This window comes from Monocercomonoides exilis (assembly GCF_001643675.1).
Source record: "Monocercomonoides exilis strain PA203 chromosome Unknown scaffold28-1221067, whole genome shotgun sequence".
NCBI lineage: Eukaryota > Preaxostyla > Oxymonadida > Polymastigidae > Monocercomonoides > Monocercomonoides exilis.
The window spans coordinates 83,145-104,278 of NW_027150573.1; the positions used below are offsets into that span (position 1 = coordinate 83,145).

At 38.3% G+C, this 21,134-nt stretch overlaps 2 protein-coding genes across 2 annotated transcripts; both read left to right on the plus strand.

The window, feature by feature from the left end:
• The first annotated feature begins 463 nt into the window (after positions 1-463).
• MONOS_7434 (putative Transmembrane protein 16H) lies at positions 464-4,502 on the plus strand. The gene is made up of 5 exons (XM_067877758.1): positions 464-544; positions 607-708; positions 764-931; positions 983-3,799; positions 3,933-4,502. The coding sequence occupies exons 1-5, from the start codon at positions 521-523 to the stop codon at positions 4,101-4,103; spliced, it is 3,282 nt and encodes a 1,093-aa protein (XP_067725550.1). The 5' UTR covers positions 464-520; the 3' UTR covers positions 4,104-4,502.
• A 457-nt stretch (positions 4,503-4,959) lies between these two features.
• Positions 4,960-18,498, plus strand: MONOS_7433 (uncharacterized protein; the record flags this gene model as incomplete). Its single annotated transcript, XM_067877757.1, has 5 exons — positions 4,960-5,028; positions 5,443-14,374; positions 14,440-14,976; positions 15,143-17,037; positions 17,110-18,498. 5 exons carry the CDS (start codon positions 4,960-4,962, stop codon positions 18,496-18,498), a joined length of 12,822 nt encoding a protein of 4,273 aa, XP_067725551.1.
• Positions 18,499-21,134: the final 2,636 nt, after the last annotated feature.

A 21,134-nucleotide genomic window follows, 5' to 3' on the forward strand; every position in this document is an offset into this window, starting at 1 on the left:
GTCTTGTTTTCTCGAAATTTGCCAATTTTATAAGCATGTTGTTTGCTTCAATGAAAACGCCTTGCTGTGACAAAACAAAAGCCTTCCAAAAATTCAGAACTGGATCGTTTTGTCCACCTCGTGTGACCTCTTCAATCAACACATTTGCGGTTCCATATAATCCATTTCGCAAATAATACAAAATCTGTGCCAACTGATGTAATAATGAATCTGACATGTTTTCTATTTCGCAAACAGATTAAATATTTCAATTGGTAACACTAATAATTATATTATAAATCAGACATACATATTTAGAGTTGAAAATCTATTTTCAAAAACGTTGAATTTCAACGATCACATAACCCTCAAATTTTTAATCGAACAGCTGTTTATATTTAAATTTTAAATAAATACGGTTATTTATACATATGATGTTGATTAAAATCGATGTGAATATGAATGTGGTCATTTTGATCTTTCCGGACATTGAGCAAAACACACATACACAGACAGTGTATATTTGCGATTTTGTTCTTTTATGCCTGAAAATTTCATTAAAGAAGTATGTGATAGATTTAATGTAATTTTGCATGATTACTCAATCAAAAATTACATTTTTATTAGGGTTGGCTTAATGTTTATGCACCCGCATCTTCTTCGAGTTCAAAACAATGGACTGTTCTTAAAAATGATAGAATAGTTCATTATAAAGATGAGAAAATGGAGGTATCGTACCATTGTAGTAGAATGTGAATTTTTTTATATTTATGATTTTTTTAAGCGACCCTTATTAACAGTGCTTTTAATTGATGTGAAAGAAATTATGCTAGATCCAAAAGATGGACTCATCACATGTATTGTGAGTAAATCGTTTCATAAGATGAAAGCGAAAAACGACGAAGAAAGAGATTCATGGATGGACAATCTCACGAAGACTTGGAACAATATAGTATGTTTTTGATTGAATTGAATTGGATATATAAATGTATTGCTTTTTCAGATGAAAAATGCAACTGCAATCAGAAAAAAGCAAGAAGATGCGGCTTTGCTGATCCAAAAAACTTGGAAGGGGCACATGACTCGTAGGCATTGGGTCCCTATCATTACGACGCACATGGCGCGATGGAAAGCAGCAGTTACAATACAACGAGCATATAGACGATATTTGAAACGTAAAAGAAATGCTCACTTTATTGATTCAGAAGGGAAAATGAGGAAAAAATTCGAGTTGATGGATCTCGTAAATGCTGTGAAAAACCATAAACAAAAGCTTCAAGTTATTGATTATGTGATGGTTTTTGAGAATTACGATAAAATGAGTTCTTCTTCCTCATCTTCATCTTCTGTGAAAAAGAAAGCGAGCTCAAAAGGAAATGGTAACTCTGAAGGAGATGGGACAGAGAAAAAGCATGTTGAGCAAAAACTTTTAATAAAACAACGAACTCCACAGAACAAAAAAGAGGAAGAGAAAAAGAAAAAGCAATTGAAGAAGACGAGCATTGAAGACGACGATGACATTGTGGAGGACGAGTTTATGGCGAAAGGGAGGAAGCGGAAGCCAAAGAAGAAGCAAGCGCCAAAGCGAGTGAAATATGTTGTGAATGAAGCGTCTGCTGCTGAGGAAGGTGTTGCCGATCAGCTTGAGCAGAATATGGTGTATGGCGACTGGGCAGACCTCGAAGAGGCCGAAGACGAGGAAGACGAGACGGGCGGTGGCTGCTTTGCGAGCAGACTGATATCGAGGCCTGTGGAAGAGAAGATCAAAGTGAAGGAGCTGATCTTCCAGAAGATGAAGGAAAGAGAGATTATCTTTGAGGAGCGCCTGTCGAAGGACGAGAAGAAGACGATTGTGTACATCTCAGCCACGTTCGAAGCGCTATGTGCTCAGGCAGAGGTGAAAGGGTTCAAGAAGCTGCTGAAACCAGAGTGTGTTGAAGTCGAAGGCTGCGACATGGTCGAGTTTGTGGATCATCAGCGCAATCGCTACCAGGGCATCGAAGACCAGGACTCGTTCTTCTTCCCCTCTGAGCGGAAGAAGCTTGTGCATGATATAATGACAGACATCGAGGTAATGCAGCACGAGAAGCTGGGCAAGCTGCGGTATGGCGACTATCTCATCCCACGTGCACTGGAGATGAAGTATATCGTTGCGCTATATCCTGTCCATGAAAAGGAAGTCATGGCTGCACTCCGCAAAAGCTGGCTGAAATCGGCACGTTTCCCACCGACTGAGATGATTGCGCGTTATTTCGGAGAAAAGATTGCACTGTTCTTCTGTTTTACAGGGTTTTACTCAAAATGGATGTTTGGTCTGGCTGTTATTGGCATCATTGCCTTTGTCATACAGATGATCGACAAGACGGGGCAGATCGAAGCACTTGCAGGGACCATCTTCTCGTTCATTGTGTGTGTGTGGTCGGCTCTGTTCACAAAGCACTGGAAGCGACTGGAATCGAAGAAGACATACGAGTGGAACACATTCAATTTCAAAGAGTCCGAAAAGATACGCCCTTCATTTGAAGGGACCATCCAGCACTCGCCCATCACTGGAAAGAACGAGCGGTTTTATCCGTCCCGCCTGCGGATGATGAAGTACTTTGTGACGCTACCACTGTCAGCGCTGATGCTGCTGGCTGCGGTGGCCATCATCCTCCTCTTGACTATCTATGAGTCTGATATGCTGGCATACTTCCGCTCGCTGTCGAATGTGCCGTTTGTGGTGTTCATTTTGGAGCTGGTGCCTTCAATTCTGAATGCTATCGTGTCCATCCTGTTCTCGTACATCTACCAGTTCATGGCGGTCTCTATGAACAAGTGGGAGAACTACCGCACTCAGTCGGACTACGACAACTTCTTTGTGTACCGCATTGTCTTCTTCCGTCTGCTGAACACATATTTCTCTCTGTTCTTCCTCACGTTCGGCTTCAACCCTTTCTCAGACGATCCGGGCAGGCAGCGCTATACATCACTGCGCACTCGTCTGATAACAATGTTCGCAATCTACTTTGTTAAGACACAGGCATCGCAGACACTGCTGCCTATGGCACTGTGGGTGCTATCGAGCATGTCCCGCTGGATGAAAAAAAGGAGCTATAAAAAGAAGAAGGCGATAGTCACACAACTGGAGAGGGAAATACAGATGGCAAAGGAAAGTGCAGAGAAGTCGAAGAAGGCGAAGAAAGGGAAGAAGAAGAAGAGTTCTTCTTCTTCTTCGTCTTCTTCATCTGCTGCTGGCAAAAAGACGAAGAAGCCAACAGCCCGCTTAATCTCTCCGAAGCAAGTGGAGAAGCTGCGCCGGTGCAAAGCAGATCTTGCAGCAGAAGAAAAGAAGATGGCGAAGATGCCAACATCGATGGAGCAAGAGATGGGGATGAAGATCTACTCGACGTTTGAGCCTTACCAAGATCTGGCAATGCAGTTCGGTTACACCACGCTTTTCTCCCCTGCTTTCCCAATTGCTCCGCTCATCTCTTTCATTGGCAACCAGCTTGCCCTGCGTGCCGAGGCAATCAAGCTGTGTTTTGTGTGTCAGCGGCCGATTCCGATGTCTGCTGCGAACATCGGGTCGTTCATGAATGTGCTGGAGATTCTGTCGTGGCTGTCTGTCTTAACGAACATTGGGATGATCTTCTTCCACTTTCGAGAGGAGATCTGGGCAGTGCTGATGAAGGACACGCCGCTGACAGAGATGATGATGATGATACAGATTATCATCTTCTTCGCCATCGAGAACGTGTTTCTGCTGGTGAAAGGGCTCATTACCATTCTTATCCCAAACATCACCAACAACGTCAAAAACGCCATGAAGAAAGACGAGGTTTGTAGTTATTTTTTTCTTCTTCTTCTTCTGCTAATTTATTTATTTTCAAATTCATTTTTTGTTTGCTTTTTTTTCTCTTTCTTTCTTTCTATTTAAAATTGTGAATTTGTGTTAAATGATGTCTGAAAAGTATGCAAGGAGAGACATATTGGCCAATTTGAAGGCGCGCGAGAGAGAAAACCGTTTGAAGGAGCAATATTGTGCAGAGCTGGCAAACTTCCGGTCGAAAGAAGAAGAGAAGAGAAAGGCAAAAGTGATTGAGCTCAAAAACCAGCTGGAGAAAAAGGATAGCGACTCCTGAATGAGAGCTGTTTATATGTAGCACTTACAATCTCATAACAAATCTCATTACAAATCTCACTTCAAAGGTGCTTCAACTTCCTTCTCGCACTTATTGCGAATATGAGACGAAGTTGAATGCCAGGATTTCACGTCTATTTTATTTTTATTTTTTTATTTTTTATTTTTTATTTGAGTTTAATTTCATTTTTATTATGTGAGGAATTATTTTTTGTCTTCTTTTTATAAGAATATATTGTGATATTATGTTACAATTGAATATTTATTTGATTGAATATTTTACATTTCATAAAATCAAAGTTTAATTTGTTTCTTATGTTTTCATTTATATCATCCTTTTCTGTTCAAACTTACAATGTCGAGCACAACTTTGAATACACGTATAGTTTGTTTTGGATAATTTTTTTTTTTGAGTTAACTTTTAAAACGCCTTAATGTTTATGAAACAAACAAGTTTTTATCTTGTGAAAAAAAAAAGGCTGACACCTGGAACATGTTGAGAGGTGAAATAATTCGTATTTGTTCTGATGAATAAAATTCTAAATAGTGCTTTCAATTTCTTCACATTGTCCTATTTTCTTAGCAGAAGCGAAAATAAAAAATTCCACTATCACACACAAAAAAAAACGTTTTCCATGTTTTTTTCTAAAGTATATAAAATCAAAACCCATCATGGAATTAAGCATGCATCTGAAGGCACTTTTCCAAATAAATCAAACTTCCATAATGTTAAATTTGATTAAACATTTGTGATAAAGAAAACACTTAACAAATTCGAAATTTTTCGATCCATATTTGCATTATTATCAAAAAAAGATCACAAAAATAAAAATAGGTGAATTGATACTAATACAAACATGTGCTTTATTGCATTGTCCATTGCGGCACTAGCTCTGGAAATGTGTTTACAGGATGAAGGAGGAGGTGTATGGGAGGAGAAGTGGAAGATGGATAAAGAAATGAATAAGATTAAAACGATTCCTGCAAGAGCAAACAAGGAGAAGAGCGCATTTATTAGTGATACATATGCGAGCATTAATTTTATGGATACGAGGAAGGATAAAGGAAATGAAGAAAGAGATGAAGCAATGAATTGCTTAAAGGATTTGAATGAAGAAAAGTTCAATGAAAACAAAGAAATTAACAGAATAGAAATCGGAAGAAAACTCGAGATAAAAAAGAAAATGATATATGCAATCAGGAGGAACGGAAGAAATGGTGTTTTTTGATCAGATGGGAGCGAAATAGAAGGATATTGGAAATTGAAGAATTCTTCGACAACATGGAGTGGATTAAGGCTGCAATCGAGCGAAAAAAGAAATATTATTTGCATTGAAAAGGAGAGCAAGGTGGTGATTTGCGAATGCTTGATTGTTGTGCTCGATGACATTTCGCCATTTTATTTTGATGGGAGCCGTGGATTGTTCACCAACATTTCCCTCAGATCATATTCAACTTCAACTTCAACCTCGACTGAAGAGATATTTTCACCGTTTTTCTCTTCAAAAGCATCAGAAGGAGAGATTCCAGAGAAATGCCACCTTTCTGTTTGTTCTTCTCATTTCTCATCATTTTGTGTGTCTTCAGCCCCATTCATCTCGTCGCACTTTGTTTCTCTTTCCCAACTAGAATTCTTCAACATCTCCACAAATCCATCGAAAACAACACATCTGGGTGAAGGGCTGAGAGAAACATCATTTCTTATGAGTGGATGCACATTTTCATCAGTGTGGGATGTGTATGATGGGAGCATTGTCCCCTCGCTCAACAGCCCTTCATCTTCATTGGCTGCCTCGAACACCTCATTTGTCAGGTGCTATCGCTCTCAGAATGTTGCGGTCAATGGGAGCGAAGGAAATCCATCGAAACCAGGGAGAACCCAGATAGCAGACAATATGGTAAATTCGTTCACTTGGTGCGAATGGAGTGGATCGAGGACAACAGGAACATCGCATTTCGCTGATGATGGTGATTCAAATGGCGGAGCTATTTACATGTATGAACTATCATTAGGAACACTCTCTGTAAAGTGTTGTTCGTTCAACGAATGCTATGCGTTTAATTTTGGAGGAGGAATTATGTGCTATAAAATCAAATCAATCAAGATTGAGAACAACTCGTTCATTTCTTGCGCAGCTCTAACAGATGAAGGGGGAGGAATGTTTGCATATTCAATTTCAACATGTGCTATTATAAGTGGTTGCGAATTCCACAAATGTTCTGCAAATTATGATGGAGGAGGGCTTTATCTTGATTATTTTAATGTTTCTGGATCCAATTGTATTGGAACAGAAAGTGGGAAAGGGGAGAGTGCTTGTGTGTTTGAGTGCTCATTCACTTCATGCTCACTTTCAAGAAATTGTGGTGGAGGGATGTATTGTGCAAGTGTTCCAGCTGCATTCAAAATGAGGAGTGTTCAGTTTATTTCGTGCAAAGCGACATCATATGGCGGAGGAATAGATTTCAGGCCAGTTCAATCAGAAGCTCCAAGCAACAACATTTATTGTTATTTCTTTTTCTTCCACAATTGCAGATGCAGCAATTCCACTCCGTGTGGACATGATGCGTTCTTTCATGATGGAAATAATCTTTTTTCGTTAAGCAACCCGTTCTATGAATCATATACAACGAATATATATGAAAAGAGAATGTGTTATTTAGAAAATAGTTATCAAGAAACGCAAAAGAAGTGGTGGTTGAGAGACTGGATGAAGGATCTGTATGTTGGGGTGAGTGGAAGTGATTTGAGTGATATGTGTGGGATGAGCGATGCAGCTCCGTGCAAGACAGTAAGGCATGCAGTGGGGTCGAGCATGGCGCAGCTGAGCTCGATGATCACTTTGTTGGATGGGAAGCATGTGAGCAAAGGTTCAACAATCGGTTTTGGGGAAAAGAAGATTTCTATTGTAGGGAGAGGGAAGACAGTGAGCGTGATTGGGACGAATCCTCTTTCTTCGACTTCGACAGTGCTGTTTAGCGTATCTTCTGGTCAATTGGATGTGAGGCATATAGGGATCGATCACAACGCTACAAGAAGCTCATCAACAAGCGTGTTTGTGGTGTCACTGGAAAGCGGGATTCTTTTGCTGGAGGATGTGGCGATAGACTCTTCAACATCAGGAGGAAGTGTTAAATCATCATCTGTGTTTGAAGTGGCGCTGAATCAGTTGAAGACGATTGATGTGGAGATCAAAAATATAAAAATGAGTCAACCTCTATTTGCCGAACCATCATCTGCAGGAACGTTATCTGGAGAGAGTTTGCTGGGGAATTTAACAATTCGGAATGTGAATCGAACAACAGGGGATGGAGTGGTGATAACAAAGAGTGTGAAGGGAGGAGAAACATTTGTGATATGGAATACAACAATGGAAGGATGCTTTTGCGAAAGTGGGAATGGAGGAGGTGTAAAGGTTGAGTTGGCTTCTTCAACAAGCAAAGTTCGTATTGGAACATCAACATCGCACAATGGAGGAACAACAAAATTCAACAAAACGAAGTGCAGCGGATATGGAGGAGGGGTGATGCTGTGGCTGGCAGATAACTCATTTGATTTTGCGATAACAACAGTGAGTTTTGTTGGTTGCAGTGCAACATCGGGAGGGAAAGATGTGTTTGTGAATGGGAGCAGGTTTGTGAGCGGGACAATAACAACCACAAAGCTGAATGTTGAAAACAATGGATCTATTTATGATGAGCTGATGGGATGTGACCGGAATGAGGGAGGGATGGGAATATTTCCTTTGAATGTGTTATTTGATACATTTTCAGGAGCAGCACATGTGGGGAAAGCGGTGAATGGGTTTGGGGGATATGACTCGTGGTTTTGTGGGTTTGGGTATTTTCCATGCAAAACGATCACAAAGGCAGCAGAGAACAGATTCAGTTCGTCAAAGAAGAACATTGTGTTGGATTCAGGGTTTGAGCTGGGAGAAGTTGTGTCTATGGCAGGGTCATATGAATGGGAGGTGTATTGCACAACAAACAAGACGAATGTGAATATTTTGTTGCCCATTGGAATGACACCTTCGTATTTGATTAATATCGAAAGCAAAAGTTCAATAAAGAACATTGCGTTCCAAATTCCATTTTCATTATCGAGTGCAACATCACTCATTGCTTTGACCAGCTCATCACTCACGCTCACAGACTGCTCAGTTGCTCACATATCAGAGAGTACATCGAGTGTGGCCTTTGGATATAGCATTGTGAATGTGCAGAGCGGGAGTCTGAAAATGGATCGATTTGTGATTGGTGGAGCACTTGTGTTTAGAGCTCATTCAGCGATTGAATTTTATGAAGGAATGACGAGTGTGATTTGTTCAGGATGCAATATCAGTGGAGTCAAAAGGAATGAGGGAGATGGAGGATGGATGAAAGGAACAGTTGGGGATTATGGGATTGTGGGTGTTGATGGATGCAATGTGAATGGATGCAGTTGTGTCTGTGGAAAAGGAGGAGGAACATATGTTTATTTGCAGGGAAATGGGGAAGTTGTAGTGAATGGGTCGAGTGTGATTGATGGATGCAAGTCAGAGAACAATGGAGGAAACGGAGGGAGAGGAGGAGGGATGATGGTGGTGATGGAGAGTGGGGGATGTGGATTGACAATTGGGCAGAATGTTGAGTTTTCAAAAGTGAATGGGAATGTGGCATTATATGGAAAGGATGTGTTTGTTCATTGTGGGAGTGGTGTGTTTTTGGAGTCAAAAGTGAATACCAGCTCATTTTCATTTTTTGACATAAGCACCATTCCATCAGATGTGTTGAAGTCGAGTGGGAGTGAAAATGGGGAAGAAAGTGGAGTGATTCCACTGTTTGTGTATTTGTGCACAATGGGAACAAAGGTGCTTGTTGATGGAAGTGGAGGAAATGGGAAAGATCACAACCATTGTGGATTTGATGCATTCAGGTGTTTGACAGTTGATTATTGTGCGAACTCAAGATTGAGTGAAAGTTCAAAAGAAATAGAGATTGTCTCATCTTCGTCAATAACCAAGGAAATAACAGGACCATCATTTGGTGTGATAATTTCAGGCAGAACAACAACATCATCAGAGGGGGAGAAGATACAGGTGAATGTAAGTGATGGAGGATCAGCCGCACAAGATTGGCTTGTTGGATGTTCGAGTTCACTGACAATGAGCAGACTTTCATTTGTTGTGAAAGGTCAGTTGAATTCAAGGAGAAGTGCATTCATTCACTCAACATCAACACTCAGTGTGACGAACTGTTCAGTCTCATTTGAAAGTGGGGCATTAACAAGTGGAAAGATCGGATACAGCATCATTGACATGGCAGGAGGGAATCTGATTGTTGATGGATTTGTGATGGAAAGTGGAGTGACACTGAAGATGAATGGGAAATCACCAATCACAATGACAAGCGGAGTTCAATTGGAGATATCAAACAGCAGAATGTGTGGAGTGGAGGTGGAAGTTGCAGGTGGAAATGGAGGAGGGGGATGGTTGAATGTTGGGATGGGTGTCAATGGGGTTGCAAATATTGAAGAATGCAATTTGTCATCAGTATGTTCAGGCGGTAGTGGGATGAAAGGAGGAGGGATGATGGTTTCAGTTGGGAAGGGAGGGAGTTTGGAGATGAAAAATGTGAACTTATCAGGATGTGAAGTTCCAACAGAGGATATTGATGAAGTGGGAAGAGGAATTGGAGGAGGGATGTTTGTTGAGCTTCCTGAAGAGATTGGATTATTTGTGCTTGAAGGAATGGAATTTGAAGGATGCAATGCCTGGAAAGGGAAGAATTTGTTTGTGGAAGCACAGGATATGCCAGCAGTCATCAACAACACCTCAATTGGATTTAATCCAGAAATTGGAATTAAAGTTGCAGACTTGAATGAACTTTGTGGAAGAGAGAGAAACCAGACAGAGATGATTGTTCCACTTGTTGTGTTTCTTCGAACAATACCATCGCCTGCATATGTGAGTGGGAGAGAACAAGGAAATGAATTCAGTCTGTGTGGATATGAAGATTACCCATGCAAAGTGATTGGGAATGTTGGAGAAGTTCAGTTTCCGAGTTCAAAGAGATTCATCAGATTTACAAGCACATTTTCATTTGATGAAGAAGTGAAATTGAATGAACAGTCATATGAGATTGATTCAAGTGATAAAACTTTTGGAATAAAAATCGAGGCAACAGAAACAAAAATGCAAGAAGCGTTGGTGATGAACAGTGTTTCATCAACATTGACGGGGATATTGTTTGAATTGGGAGGATCGATTGGGGAACATTCATCATTTGTCCATTCTTCAGGAGGCATATTTAGATTTACTGATTGTGGGATAAAGATGGGGAATGGAGTAGATTCTGCGAATTATGAGTTTGTGAGTGCGAGTGGATGGACATTATCCATTTCAGATTTCAGCATGAGTCATGCGAAATTTGGATTGAAGCCATTCGTTGTTGTTGATGGAAATGGGGAGGCTTCGATTGGGGATACATTGCTTGAGAGCGTGGAAAATACAAATATGAAGGGATTGATTGAGTATTCATCATCATCGAGTTCATTGACGATCGGGAATGTGACAGCACAAGAATGTGTGATGGGGAGGAAAGGGTTGATATGTGATGAAAATGGAAAGAGGCTGGGGATGAGGAATTGCACGATTGAGAAGATGAGCAGTTTGGAGGGAAATGGGAGTGTTGTGAGTGGAGAAGTTGGAAATGGATGTGCTGTTGAGGTGAATGATGTTGTGATTGAAAGATGCGGAACATTGAAGGGATGCGGAGGAGGAATGAGTGTGATATTGAAGGGAACAGGAGAAATGCGTTTGGGAAAGAGTGGAGTGGTGACGTCATTTAAGAAATGTTCAGCTGGTGGTGAGGGGTCAGTTGGGGGATATGGGGGAGGAGTGTTGTTGAAATGCGAAGAAGGAGGAAGGGACTTTGTGATGAGTGGATTGACATTTGGAACAGGAGACGGTGTAAACACAGCCGCACATGGAGGAAACAATGTGTTTGTTGAAGGAACAAATTTGTCACAGTTGGTGAACAACGCATCATTCTCCTTCTCATTTGAGATTGAAGGTGAAAGATTTGACATAAAAGATCTTATGGGAGTAGAAAATGAGAACGAGTTGAAGTTGATTCCCGTTGTGGTATTCTTTCGAGAGAAGCCGAGCGTTGGGTATGTGAATGGGGGAAATGGAGGGATGGACTATTATAAGTGCGGATATTCTGACTTTGCATGCTCCACATTGACATATGCAGGAACAAGTGTTTTTGGCACATCGCCAGCAACACTGAAACTTGTTGATGGAAGTTCTATTTTCGATGAAATGACACTCAACACTCAAGAAATGAACATTGATGGAGATATTGAAAAGGCGAAGATTGGAATAAGCGAAGGAGGAGAAAACATATTTTTGATAAAGAGCGAACGAGCAGTATCGTTTTCATCATTGGCATTTTCGATATCAACATTTGCCGAATCAAAAAAGGAGTGTGTATTTCTGTGCAGTTCAAGCACATTGAGATTTGAAGGATGTTCATTTGGAGCAGAATCAGAAAGTATTGGAGTGGGATTGATTTGCGGAAAAAGAGGGAAAGTGGAGTTGGCAAATTGTGAATTTGAAAATATCCGAATGACCAAATTAGGGATGGTGACTTTTGATGGAGTAGGGGTTGGAGGATTGATTGATGAGGTGATTGTGAGGAATGTGACAAGAGAATATGAGGGAAGAAGCTTATTTGAGCTGAGAAATGGAGGAGATGTTGAGATAAAGAACACTACAATGAATAAATCTCGTTTTAATGATGGAAATGAGATTGAGATTGGAGAAGGGATAAATGCTAAAATCTGGAACTGCACATTCAAATCGATTCAGAGAGAGAATGGAAATGGAGGGGTGTTGAATGGGAGAGTGGGGAGTGGGAAGTATGTGGATATTAACAAATGCGTGTTTGAGGATTGCAAATGCGAGTCAACGAGCGCAATTGGGGGAGGGATTTTTATGATTGTGGGAGATGGAGGGAATTTGTTGTTTGATGATAACAAGATGAATGGATGCCAAGTGCAATTAGATAGAAGTGGAAAAGGAGGAGGGTTGCATCTGACATTTGAAACAACGAATATTGAATACTCAATGAAGAATGATGATTTTGCGAACAATGTTGCACAAAAAGGAGAAGATGTGTATTTGGTGTGTGGATCACCATGGACGATACTTCTTCCAGCGTTGTGGGAAGGAACAGCCACAAGAATCACAGCAGAAAATAAGATGTGGATATTTGAATCATCTGAACCAAGAAAAGAAGACTCACTGATCAATTATCTGTTTCCAAGGTTGGGAACAAATTTGTTTGTGAGTAATGCTGGAAATGAGGAGGATAATTGTGGGGTGAAAGAAAATCCTTGCTTGTCTGTTGATATTGGGTTTGATCGGTTGAAGGATGAGATAGAGAGGATTATGCTTGTTGATGCTGCTTTAGTGAGCAAGACGATCAACAGAGGTGGGAAAGGACTGACAATCGAAGGGAATGAAGAAACGAGAGAACTGATTGTTGAAGAGGAAGGGAAATTTGAATTGACAGAAGGAGATGGACAAACACATTTGACATTGTCACTTCTTCAGATTTCGCTTCCATGCTCCTCTGCAAGTACGCCTGGCGATGAATCGATTGTGGAAGTTAGGATTGGGGAATGCTTCATTTTGGATTGTTTGTTTTCAGGAGGAGAAGGGAATGGGAATGCGAATGAGAATGTGAATGAGTGTGGGAAGTGGATAGTGATTGGGAATGGAGGGGTCATTCGAATAGAGAGAACAGAAATGAACGGGATAAGATTCGAAGGTTGTGGAATTGCAAGATTTGGAGGAGGGAATGTGATATTTGAGAGCTGTTCCTTGAGTGGGATTGAGACCAGCGGAGGAGGAGTGATGGTGGGGAATGGTGGATCGGAAGTGACGTTGAGGAACATGACAGCATTGGGGTGTGTTGTGGGAGCAGGATCGCTGATGACGTCGAATGGAGGATCGAATTTGAGAGTTGATGGAGAAAGCAGATTTGAGAATATTGAGACAGGAAGTGTGAGTGGAGGGTGTGTGAAGAGCGAGATGAAGCTGAATGATTTGCTTGAAATGGGATCATCATCCATATTGAGATGCTCGGCGAATGGAAATGGAGGAAGAGGAGGAGGAATATATCTGGATTTGAGTGACAATTGTGTGAATAACTTTGCGTTGACAATATTGATATTCGAAGACAATGTTGCTGCTGAGGGAAGGGATTTGTTCATTTCTTGCAAGAAACTGAATGAAACAGTGATGAAGGAGAGGTTTGGATTTGAATACAAAAATGAAAATGGAGAAGGAGAATGGATGGCAGTTGATATGAAAGGGATTGACAGAGACTATTTTGCAGAGAGTGTTGATCTTGGGCTATTTCTTGTTGAAGTGAAGAGAATGGAGGTGTGTGTGTCGAGGGAGGGGTATGACACATTGGGATGTGGGAGTGAAGCATATCCGTGTGAATCGATGTGGAGTGGAATAAGCCACGTTGACAGAAGTGGGATTGAAGGAGAAAGGAAAGTGAAAGTGAGGGATGAAGGGACAATTGAAGATTCTTATTCATTTTTGAAAGTGCTTGTGATTGATGGGTGTGTGAATGAAGGAGATGAGACCAAACACAAGCCTGTTCAGTTTATTGAGAGAATCAAAGGGAATTCAGCATTAACTTCATCTGTTATTTCATCAACAGTTTCACTCAGCTTGTTATCTTTGAAGTTACAGATTCCAAGTCAATTTGAGCAATGTATGAATTCATTGATCTCATCGAATGGGGTTCTAAAATTTGAAAACTGTTTATTTGAGATCCGATCATCAACAGATATTGTTCAATACTCATTGATAATCACAACCAGTGGAAGTTGCACATTGAAGGGATGCAGTTTGACGGGGATGTCATTTGTCAAATCTCCATTGGTGATGGCTTCTTCTGTTTTATTTGAAAACAGCAGCTTTTCAAACATTATGAACACTGGAAGCGGTGAAGAAGGAGGTGTTGCAAAAGTGATATTGAAAGGGAATGAAGATTTGGTGATTAAATCAACAAATGCATCATTTTGCTCGCTTTCATCAAGCAATGGAAAAGGAGGATTCTTGTATTTGGATTGCCAAAATTGTTTGAATGAAAAGCCATTTCTTTTTGATGCTGGCGCAACATTTGAGAACAACAAAGCAGCCATTGGAAAGAATGTGTTCATTTTGGGAAAGGATTTTAATTGTTCAGTGACAAATGGCGCTCATTCAAGTTTGATTATACCTCAATGATCAATGATAAAACTCTGTTTGTTGGAAGTGATGATTTTCATTCAGACAAGGATTTATTCATGTTTCTTATTCCATTCAGCTCATTTGAGATATTTATCTCATTGAGTGGATTTGATGTGGCGCGTTGTGGAAGCGAGGAAGAACCATGCCAAACAATGTGGAAAGGGATGGAAAATATGAAAAAGGAGAATGGAATGAAAACAATTCAAATTGAAGGATCAACTATCATTCGAGATTCTTTCAATGTTTCCAACTATCAGATCAAAAAGAATGTGAAGATGGGAGAGGAAGATACGCAAGCAATATTGAATTTTGAAAAGGAAATTGGAAGTCAGCTGGAATATTTCATTGAAAATGACGAACATCTTGAATTAACGAATATCCAACTGCAACTGGCATCTGATTTTGACAGTTCGGCCAAATCGATTATTTCAAACAAAGGAGGAGATTTGGTAATAACTGGATGCTCATTCCATTCAGCAGCTGGAGTGAACAATGGATTTGATTGTGTGTTTGTGGATGTGATTGGAGGAAGTGTGGAGGTGGATGATTTGTCGATGGAATCGTGCAATATTGGAAACAGTATTTTTGTTGTTTATGGTTGTAGAGTTTCTTGTCATTTGGTGAATGTACGAATGGGATCGTTGAATGAAAGTGGGGGATGCATTTTATTGATCAAGGAATCTGAGCCAGGATTGAAGATAAATGAAGAAGGAATAAATCTCCAATGACAATTCATCATTTTCAGGAGTGAAGAAAAGTATCAATGGAGCGAGCATTTTGGAATCAAAGAGTGCGAAAAAGATTTGTTTGGTTGTGAATGAGAGTTCGTTTGTTGAAGACAAAGCAGAAGCAAGTGAAAAAGGAGGGGCAATATCCTTCACATTGGGTGCATCTGGATCAATGAAGATGACTGACTCAACAATCAGTCATTGCCGCTGCGGTGAAAGCACAGGAAGAGGAGGAGGTATGTATCTTGCAACAAAGGAAAGAGGTGAATTGAATTTCGCATTTATTGGAATAAAGTTCGCCGCAAATACAGCAAGAGTGGGGAATAATATTTTCATTGAATGTTACAACATAACATCTCAGATCAATGAAAGCCGATTTCAGTTTGATCTTCGAGAAGGCCATTACTCTCGTTACAATGCGATATATGGAAGAGATGAATGTGATTATCGAAATGATACAGATCTGATTTATTTTGTGACGATCCATCAGAGTGACACGATCATTGTGAGCAGTGTGAATGGATCTGATGAGAGGCAATGTGGGACAAACGCACAACCATGTTATTCAATTGATTATGGACTAATGCATCTGACGTCTGATTTTATGAGTCAAATGATTGTTGTTGATGAAAGTATTATAAGTGGTGAATTGAATTTGAAAGAAATGGGTTTGAGTTCGAAGAATAGAGTCGTATGCAAAGTTGAAGTTGAAACGGGGATTGAAAGCACAAGAGATGCTTTGATAACAACAAATGGAGAAGTGTCATTGCTGAGAGTGAACTTTGCGTTCGATTCGAATTTCATCTCTTCGCATGAATCATTAATCTCTCCGGATGGAGGGATTTTTGAGATTATGAATTGTTCATTCACATCAAAGCAATTGATGGAAGAAGGAAATGCAGAATTTGCATATATTCCATTTCACATAATCAATATGGAAAAAGGAGAATTACAACTCATGGAATGTTCAATATCAAATCTCATTCTTCATGAATCTGCATTGCATCTTTCATCACCACTTCCATCAGTGATTTATTCATTTATAATTTGCAATTCAACAATTTCTCGTTCTTTTGTTGAAATTATTGAATGTGGGAAATTGAGTATGGAAAAGTTAAATATTGAAAATATCACAGTTGAAGGAGATGAAGAATCATTGATATCTTGTTTGTCAATGAGAAAGACAATTCAATTAGCAAATTGCACAATAGGAAAAGTGAGTTCAAACACCACAAAAGGGAAATTGATGAAATTGGAGGATTGCACAGATGTGAAAATGGACAGTTGCATTTTTGATGGGAGTGCAAAGGAAAGAAATGAGCAACATTTGAACGAGAAAGAAGAGATGTGCAGATGGGAAGGATCTCTTGTGGATATTGTGAAGAGTTCTATGATGATGAAAGTTTCAACATTATCAAATTCACCTGAAGGTGGAATAACAATGAGAGGTGGAAATGTGATTATTGAGAAAGGAGAGTTCATTGACAACAATCCATCAATTGAAGTATATCCATCACTGAGAAGAAACATCATTTGTTCTGATTCTGGAACATTGAATATGATGAGTTTGAAAGGAGGAGATGGATTGAAGGATAATACTTCACTCTGGATGTTGAATGAAGGGTGCAGTTTTGAAGGGATTGTTTCTGAGAGAGATTCTCCATTTTTCATTCCTGTGCTGGAGAGTGTGGAGGCAAAAGAAGAGACAGATAGAATGAAGCTGACATTCAAAGGATTTCTTTTTGTTCCGTGCAATCTGTCATTCAGAGTTGTGAAGAGGAAGGGAGAAGAGAAAGAGATTGAAAAGCATGATTTTGATTCAAATGGATTCTTGTCAGAAAGAGAAGCAGAAGGAAGTGTGGAAAAAGATCTCATCAGCAATTGTAATGATGAAATAGAAATTAGTGCATATGTTTTATTTGGGAATACAGAATTTCCTTCATCAACTCAATCATTTATTCTGAAGAATGAAAGCGAAACATAGTCAAATGGAAATGAAAGGATTGTTGAAGGAGGAAAAGAAGGGAAATCTTATTGGTTATTGATTGTCATTGTGCTTGTTGTAATTCTGCTGATTGTTTTTGTTGTATCTGTTGTTCTGGCTGTTCGATGGAGAAAAGCGAAAAATGAGAACAAAGATCTGAGAGAGATTGTGAATGATAACATCAAAAAGGATCCGAAGGCGTTTGAGATGGTGACGATGGAGATGTCGCCTGAGGAGCAGTGGAGAAGAGCAGAGAGGGATGCAGAGAAGAAAAATGAAGAGAGGATAAAGAAAAAAATATATGAGACAAATATGGAACATTCAGAATCATCAGAGCATTTGTTGAGTGAATGTGGATCGACAGAAAATATCTTGGGAAGAGATTCAGACAAGATCCCAGAATGGGTACTGGAAGAAGTTGATGAGAAGGAGTGGGAGGATGAGATTCGAAAGCGAACTCCAACACCTTCCATTTCATCTAAGTCAACTTCTTCAACTACAGACACGGAAACCACATTTGTGCAAATTGAAGATATATGTCCAACCACTTCGTCCATGTCGAATCTTGTGGATGCAATGGCCTGTTCATCGCCACATGAGAAGCTGATTGTGGATCTGAGGGATTCACTTTTCATGCTGCTGCATGGAAAAAATGAGAAGAAGGAGATGGCGATTGGCACCTTTCAGGAGAGGGAGCAGACGGCTGCTCAGATCCTGTTCTGGGTGGCGAATCTTGCGCTCCACTCCTTCGACGAAATGAACAACCCGCTCCAATCGTTGGCCAATCTGAGTCCGCACATTGTGCTGTTCTCGGAACATATGGTGATCTGCATTGTGATGCACTCCGACTTCTCATCAGATGATAGTTCAGACTCATCATCCATCTCTTCATCAACTGTTGTGACTTCTGCAAGTGATGATGACGAAGATGAAGACTCTCTCCCCTCGTCTGCGTTTGAGGATGATGAATACAACAGGAAGGAGTGCCTGAGGTGGAAGGCACCTGAGCTGCTGATGAACAAGAAAATGGGGGCAACGAAGGAGTCAGTTGCGTTTTCGATAGGGATGATGCTTTGGGAGTGCCTGACTCTTCATGTTCCATTTGGAGAATATGAAGCTGTAACAGCTGGGGATAAAATAGTGAATGGGAAGAGGCCAAGCATGGAAGAAGTTCACTCGACTTTTGAGGGAATTGTGAAATCATCGTTTTCTGCCGAGCCATCAGATAGGCCTTCACTGACGGATTTAAAGAGAGAGTTTATTCAACGTTTTCCTTCGAGCTCGGCAATGATAACAATGTCCGATGCGATCGACGTAACATGCCTGAAAACCAGTCAATATATTATAAACAAAAGCGGAAGGATTGTCATTTTGGAACCAGATAGCTGAAATTTTTTGCTTTGGAAGAATGAACGATTTCTTCAATAGACAAAGTCCGAATTGAACATTTGTTCATTTTTAATGAATAATCGTAAAGAAGATTTATTATGCATTTGAAGTTTGTCGTTTTGTGTTTTGCTTTTTGTTTATGTTTGTTTGTATTTATAACCATTTACAAAAATCTTGTTTTGTTTTCGCACACTAATTAATCTATATTATGATAATTATCATTTTTTTAATGTGAGTATACGTATTTTATTTCAATTGCACTTTTTGACTTGTTTTTAAAGAGCAAACTTAAATTATAAAAATTATATGAATTCACATGTTAATGCAATTTAGATATTCTTTATGTATTAATATATATGTTCTTTTCTTTGTTATTATTCTATATACATGTATTGTGGAAATGGTTTTTTAATTGTCTAGCGTTAACATATATTTGTCTCCAATTATGAAGAAATTATATTCCCATTTCACATTTGTAATTAAAAAGCGTTAACGTGAGAAACAATTTTCTTTTAAGTTAATTAATTCAGATGTATAGCGATATGAAAAAAGAATTGTTTGATTTCTTGTATACGGCTGTTTTTTTAATGAGAATAAATTTGGTTTATATCTTTATTGACCGATCTTGAAAACTGATATTTTAAAAAAAGAACTGAAAGATTAGGTTAAAGATGCATTAACATTGTTATACTCTCATTAATCATTCAATCACTTCACTTTGACTTTGAGTTTTGATTACTATTTTTTTTTAAATAAAGAAACAAAAATTGTTTGAATGAAAAGAAATAACAGTTCATTTCATCGACATAGCTTTCATCCTTTGTTTTTTCTTTTGTGAAAAATAATCATTAATATAATTATTCAAGAATTTAAAAGAAAATCATTAATTTTTGTTAATAAGTATAAAAAACAAAATAAAAAACTCGGCCCGAGGCGGGCTCGAACCGCCGACCTTGTGGTTAACAGCCACACGCTCTGCCGACTGAGCCATCAGGCCTCTCCTTTAGAACCTGATTGATTTTACTGAGTCACATTTTTGTGACTCAGTCAAATCAATTTAAATCTGGTTTATTGAATTTCCCTCAATCTCACCAAGGGCGATATTGTGATTTTTGTGATCACAAAATGTGATCAAACATATTTTTGTTTTGTTTATATTTTGATTTATACCTCTGTGACATGACAAGAGAAAATTGAAAAAATGACAAAATGACTGACATGATATTTATGACTTGTCAAAAAGGGTTATTTATAACGATTTCTTTATTCTCAATTACTGTAATAATAATTCGAAAATCGATATATAACTATTCTTATAATTTTGAAAAAATCAAAATTTTTATTAATTTGATCAAGTTCACAACATGTATTTTTTTTGACAGGAAATGTCAGTTGAGGAATACAGATATTGCATAAAATACCGGACATCGCACAAAATACCGGACAAGATCGATTTCACAATAACTGCAAGAGGAATAATTCTATTAATTTTCCTCAAAATATATCTAAACAAACCTAACTCATTTGCCATACCGGGCATTCATTTCCGTGCAGACTGAATATTAAAAAAATAATTTTTAAAATCTCGAGAAATATGATTTTGTGTTTCTCCGAGATTTTAAAAATTATTTTTTTAATATTCAGTCTGCACGGAAATGAATGCCCGGTATGGCAAATGAGTTAGGTTTGTTTAGATATATTTTGAGGAAAATTAATAGAATTATTCCTCTTGCAGTTATTGTGAAATCGATCTTGTCCGGTATTTTGTGCGATGTCCGGTATTTTATGCAATATCTGTATTCCTCAACTGACATTTCCTGTCAAAAAAAATACATGTTGTGAACTTGATCAAATTAATAAAAATTTTGATTTTTTCAAAATTATAAGAATAGTTATATATCGATTTTCGAATTATTATTACAGTAATTGAGAATAAAGAAATCGTTATAAATAACCCTTTTTGACAAGTCATAAATATCATGTCAGTCATTTTGTCATTTTTTCAATTTTCTCTTGTCATGTCACAGAGGTATATTTTGACATGTAAAATCATGTTGATGTTTATTTTTTTGATATGTTGTTTGTCAAATTATGTATTTTTAGTATTTAACTATTTTTTTGTTGTTTTCTTATTTTGATTCTGGTTTTTTGAAACTTTAAAATTTCGCAATTGTGATTCAGTTGTTAACTTTTTTTGTTGAAATTGAGTCAAATTTGTTTATATATTGAACAAAAAACATTTTCATATTCTTTTTTTTGTAAATTATCAATGTTTATAAAAAATTTAACTTTTTTGTGTTTTCTTTACAGTAATGCGTTTCTTAATCAATCATTTTTTGATATTTTTTCATTTCGAATGAAAAATAAAAAGAAAATATGATTTTTAAGCTTCTTTCGTTGTATTTTTTATTTTTTCGGAAAATTATTGAGAAATGTTAAAAACAAATGAAACAGGTTCTAAATGTTGAAAAATGAAATGAAAATTACTTATATCATTTTTATAAATCACCAATAATCGTTATCAAACAAAAACAATTTGAATTTCCAATGTTTTACAAAAAATATCAATAATTTTAATAAACTTACAAAATAAAAAACTTTTAAGAAAGAAAAATTATTAAATTCAATCAAAATGA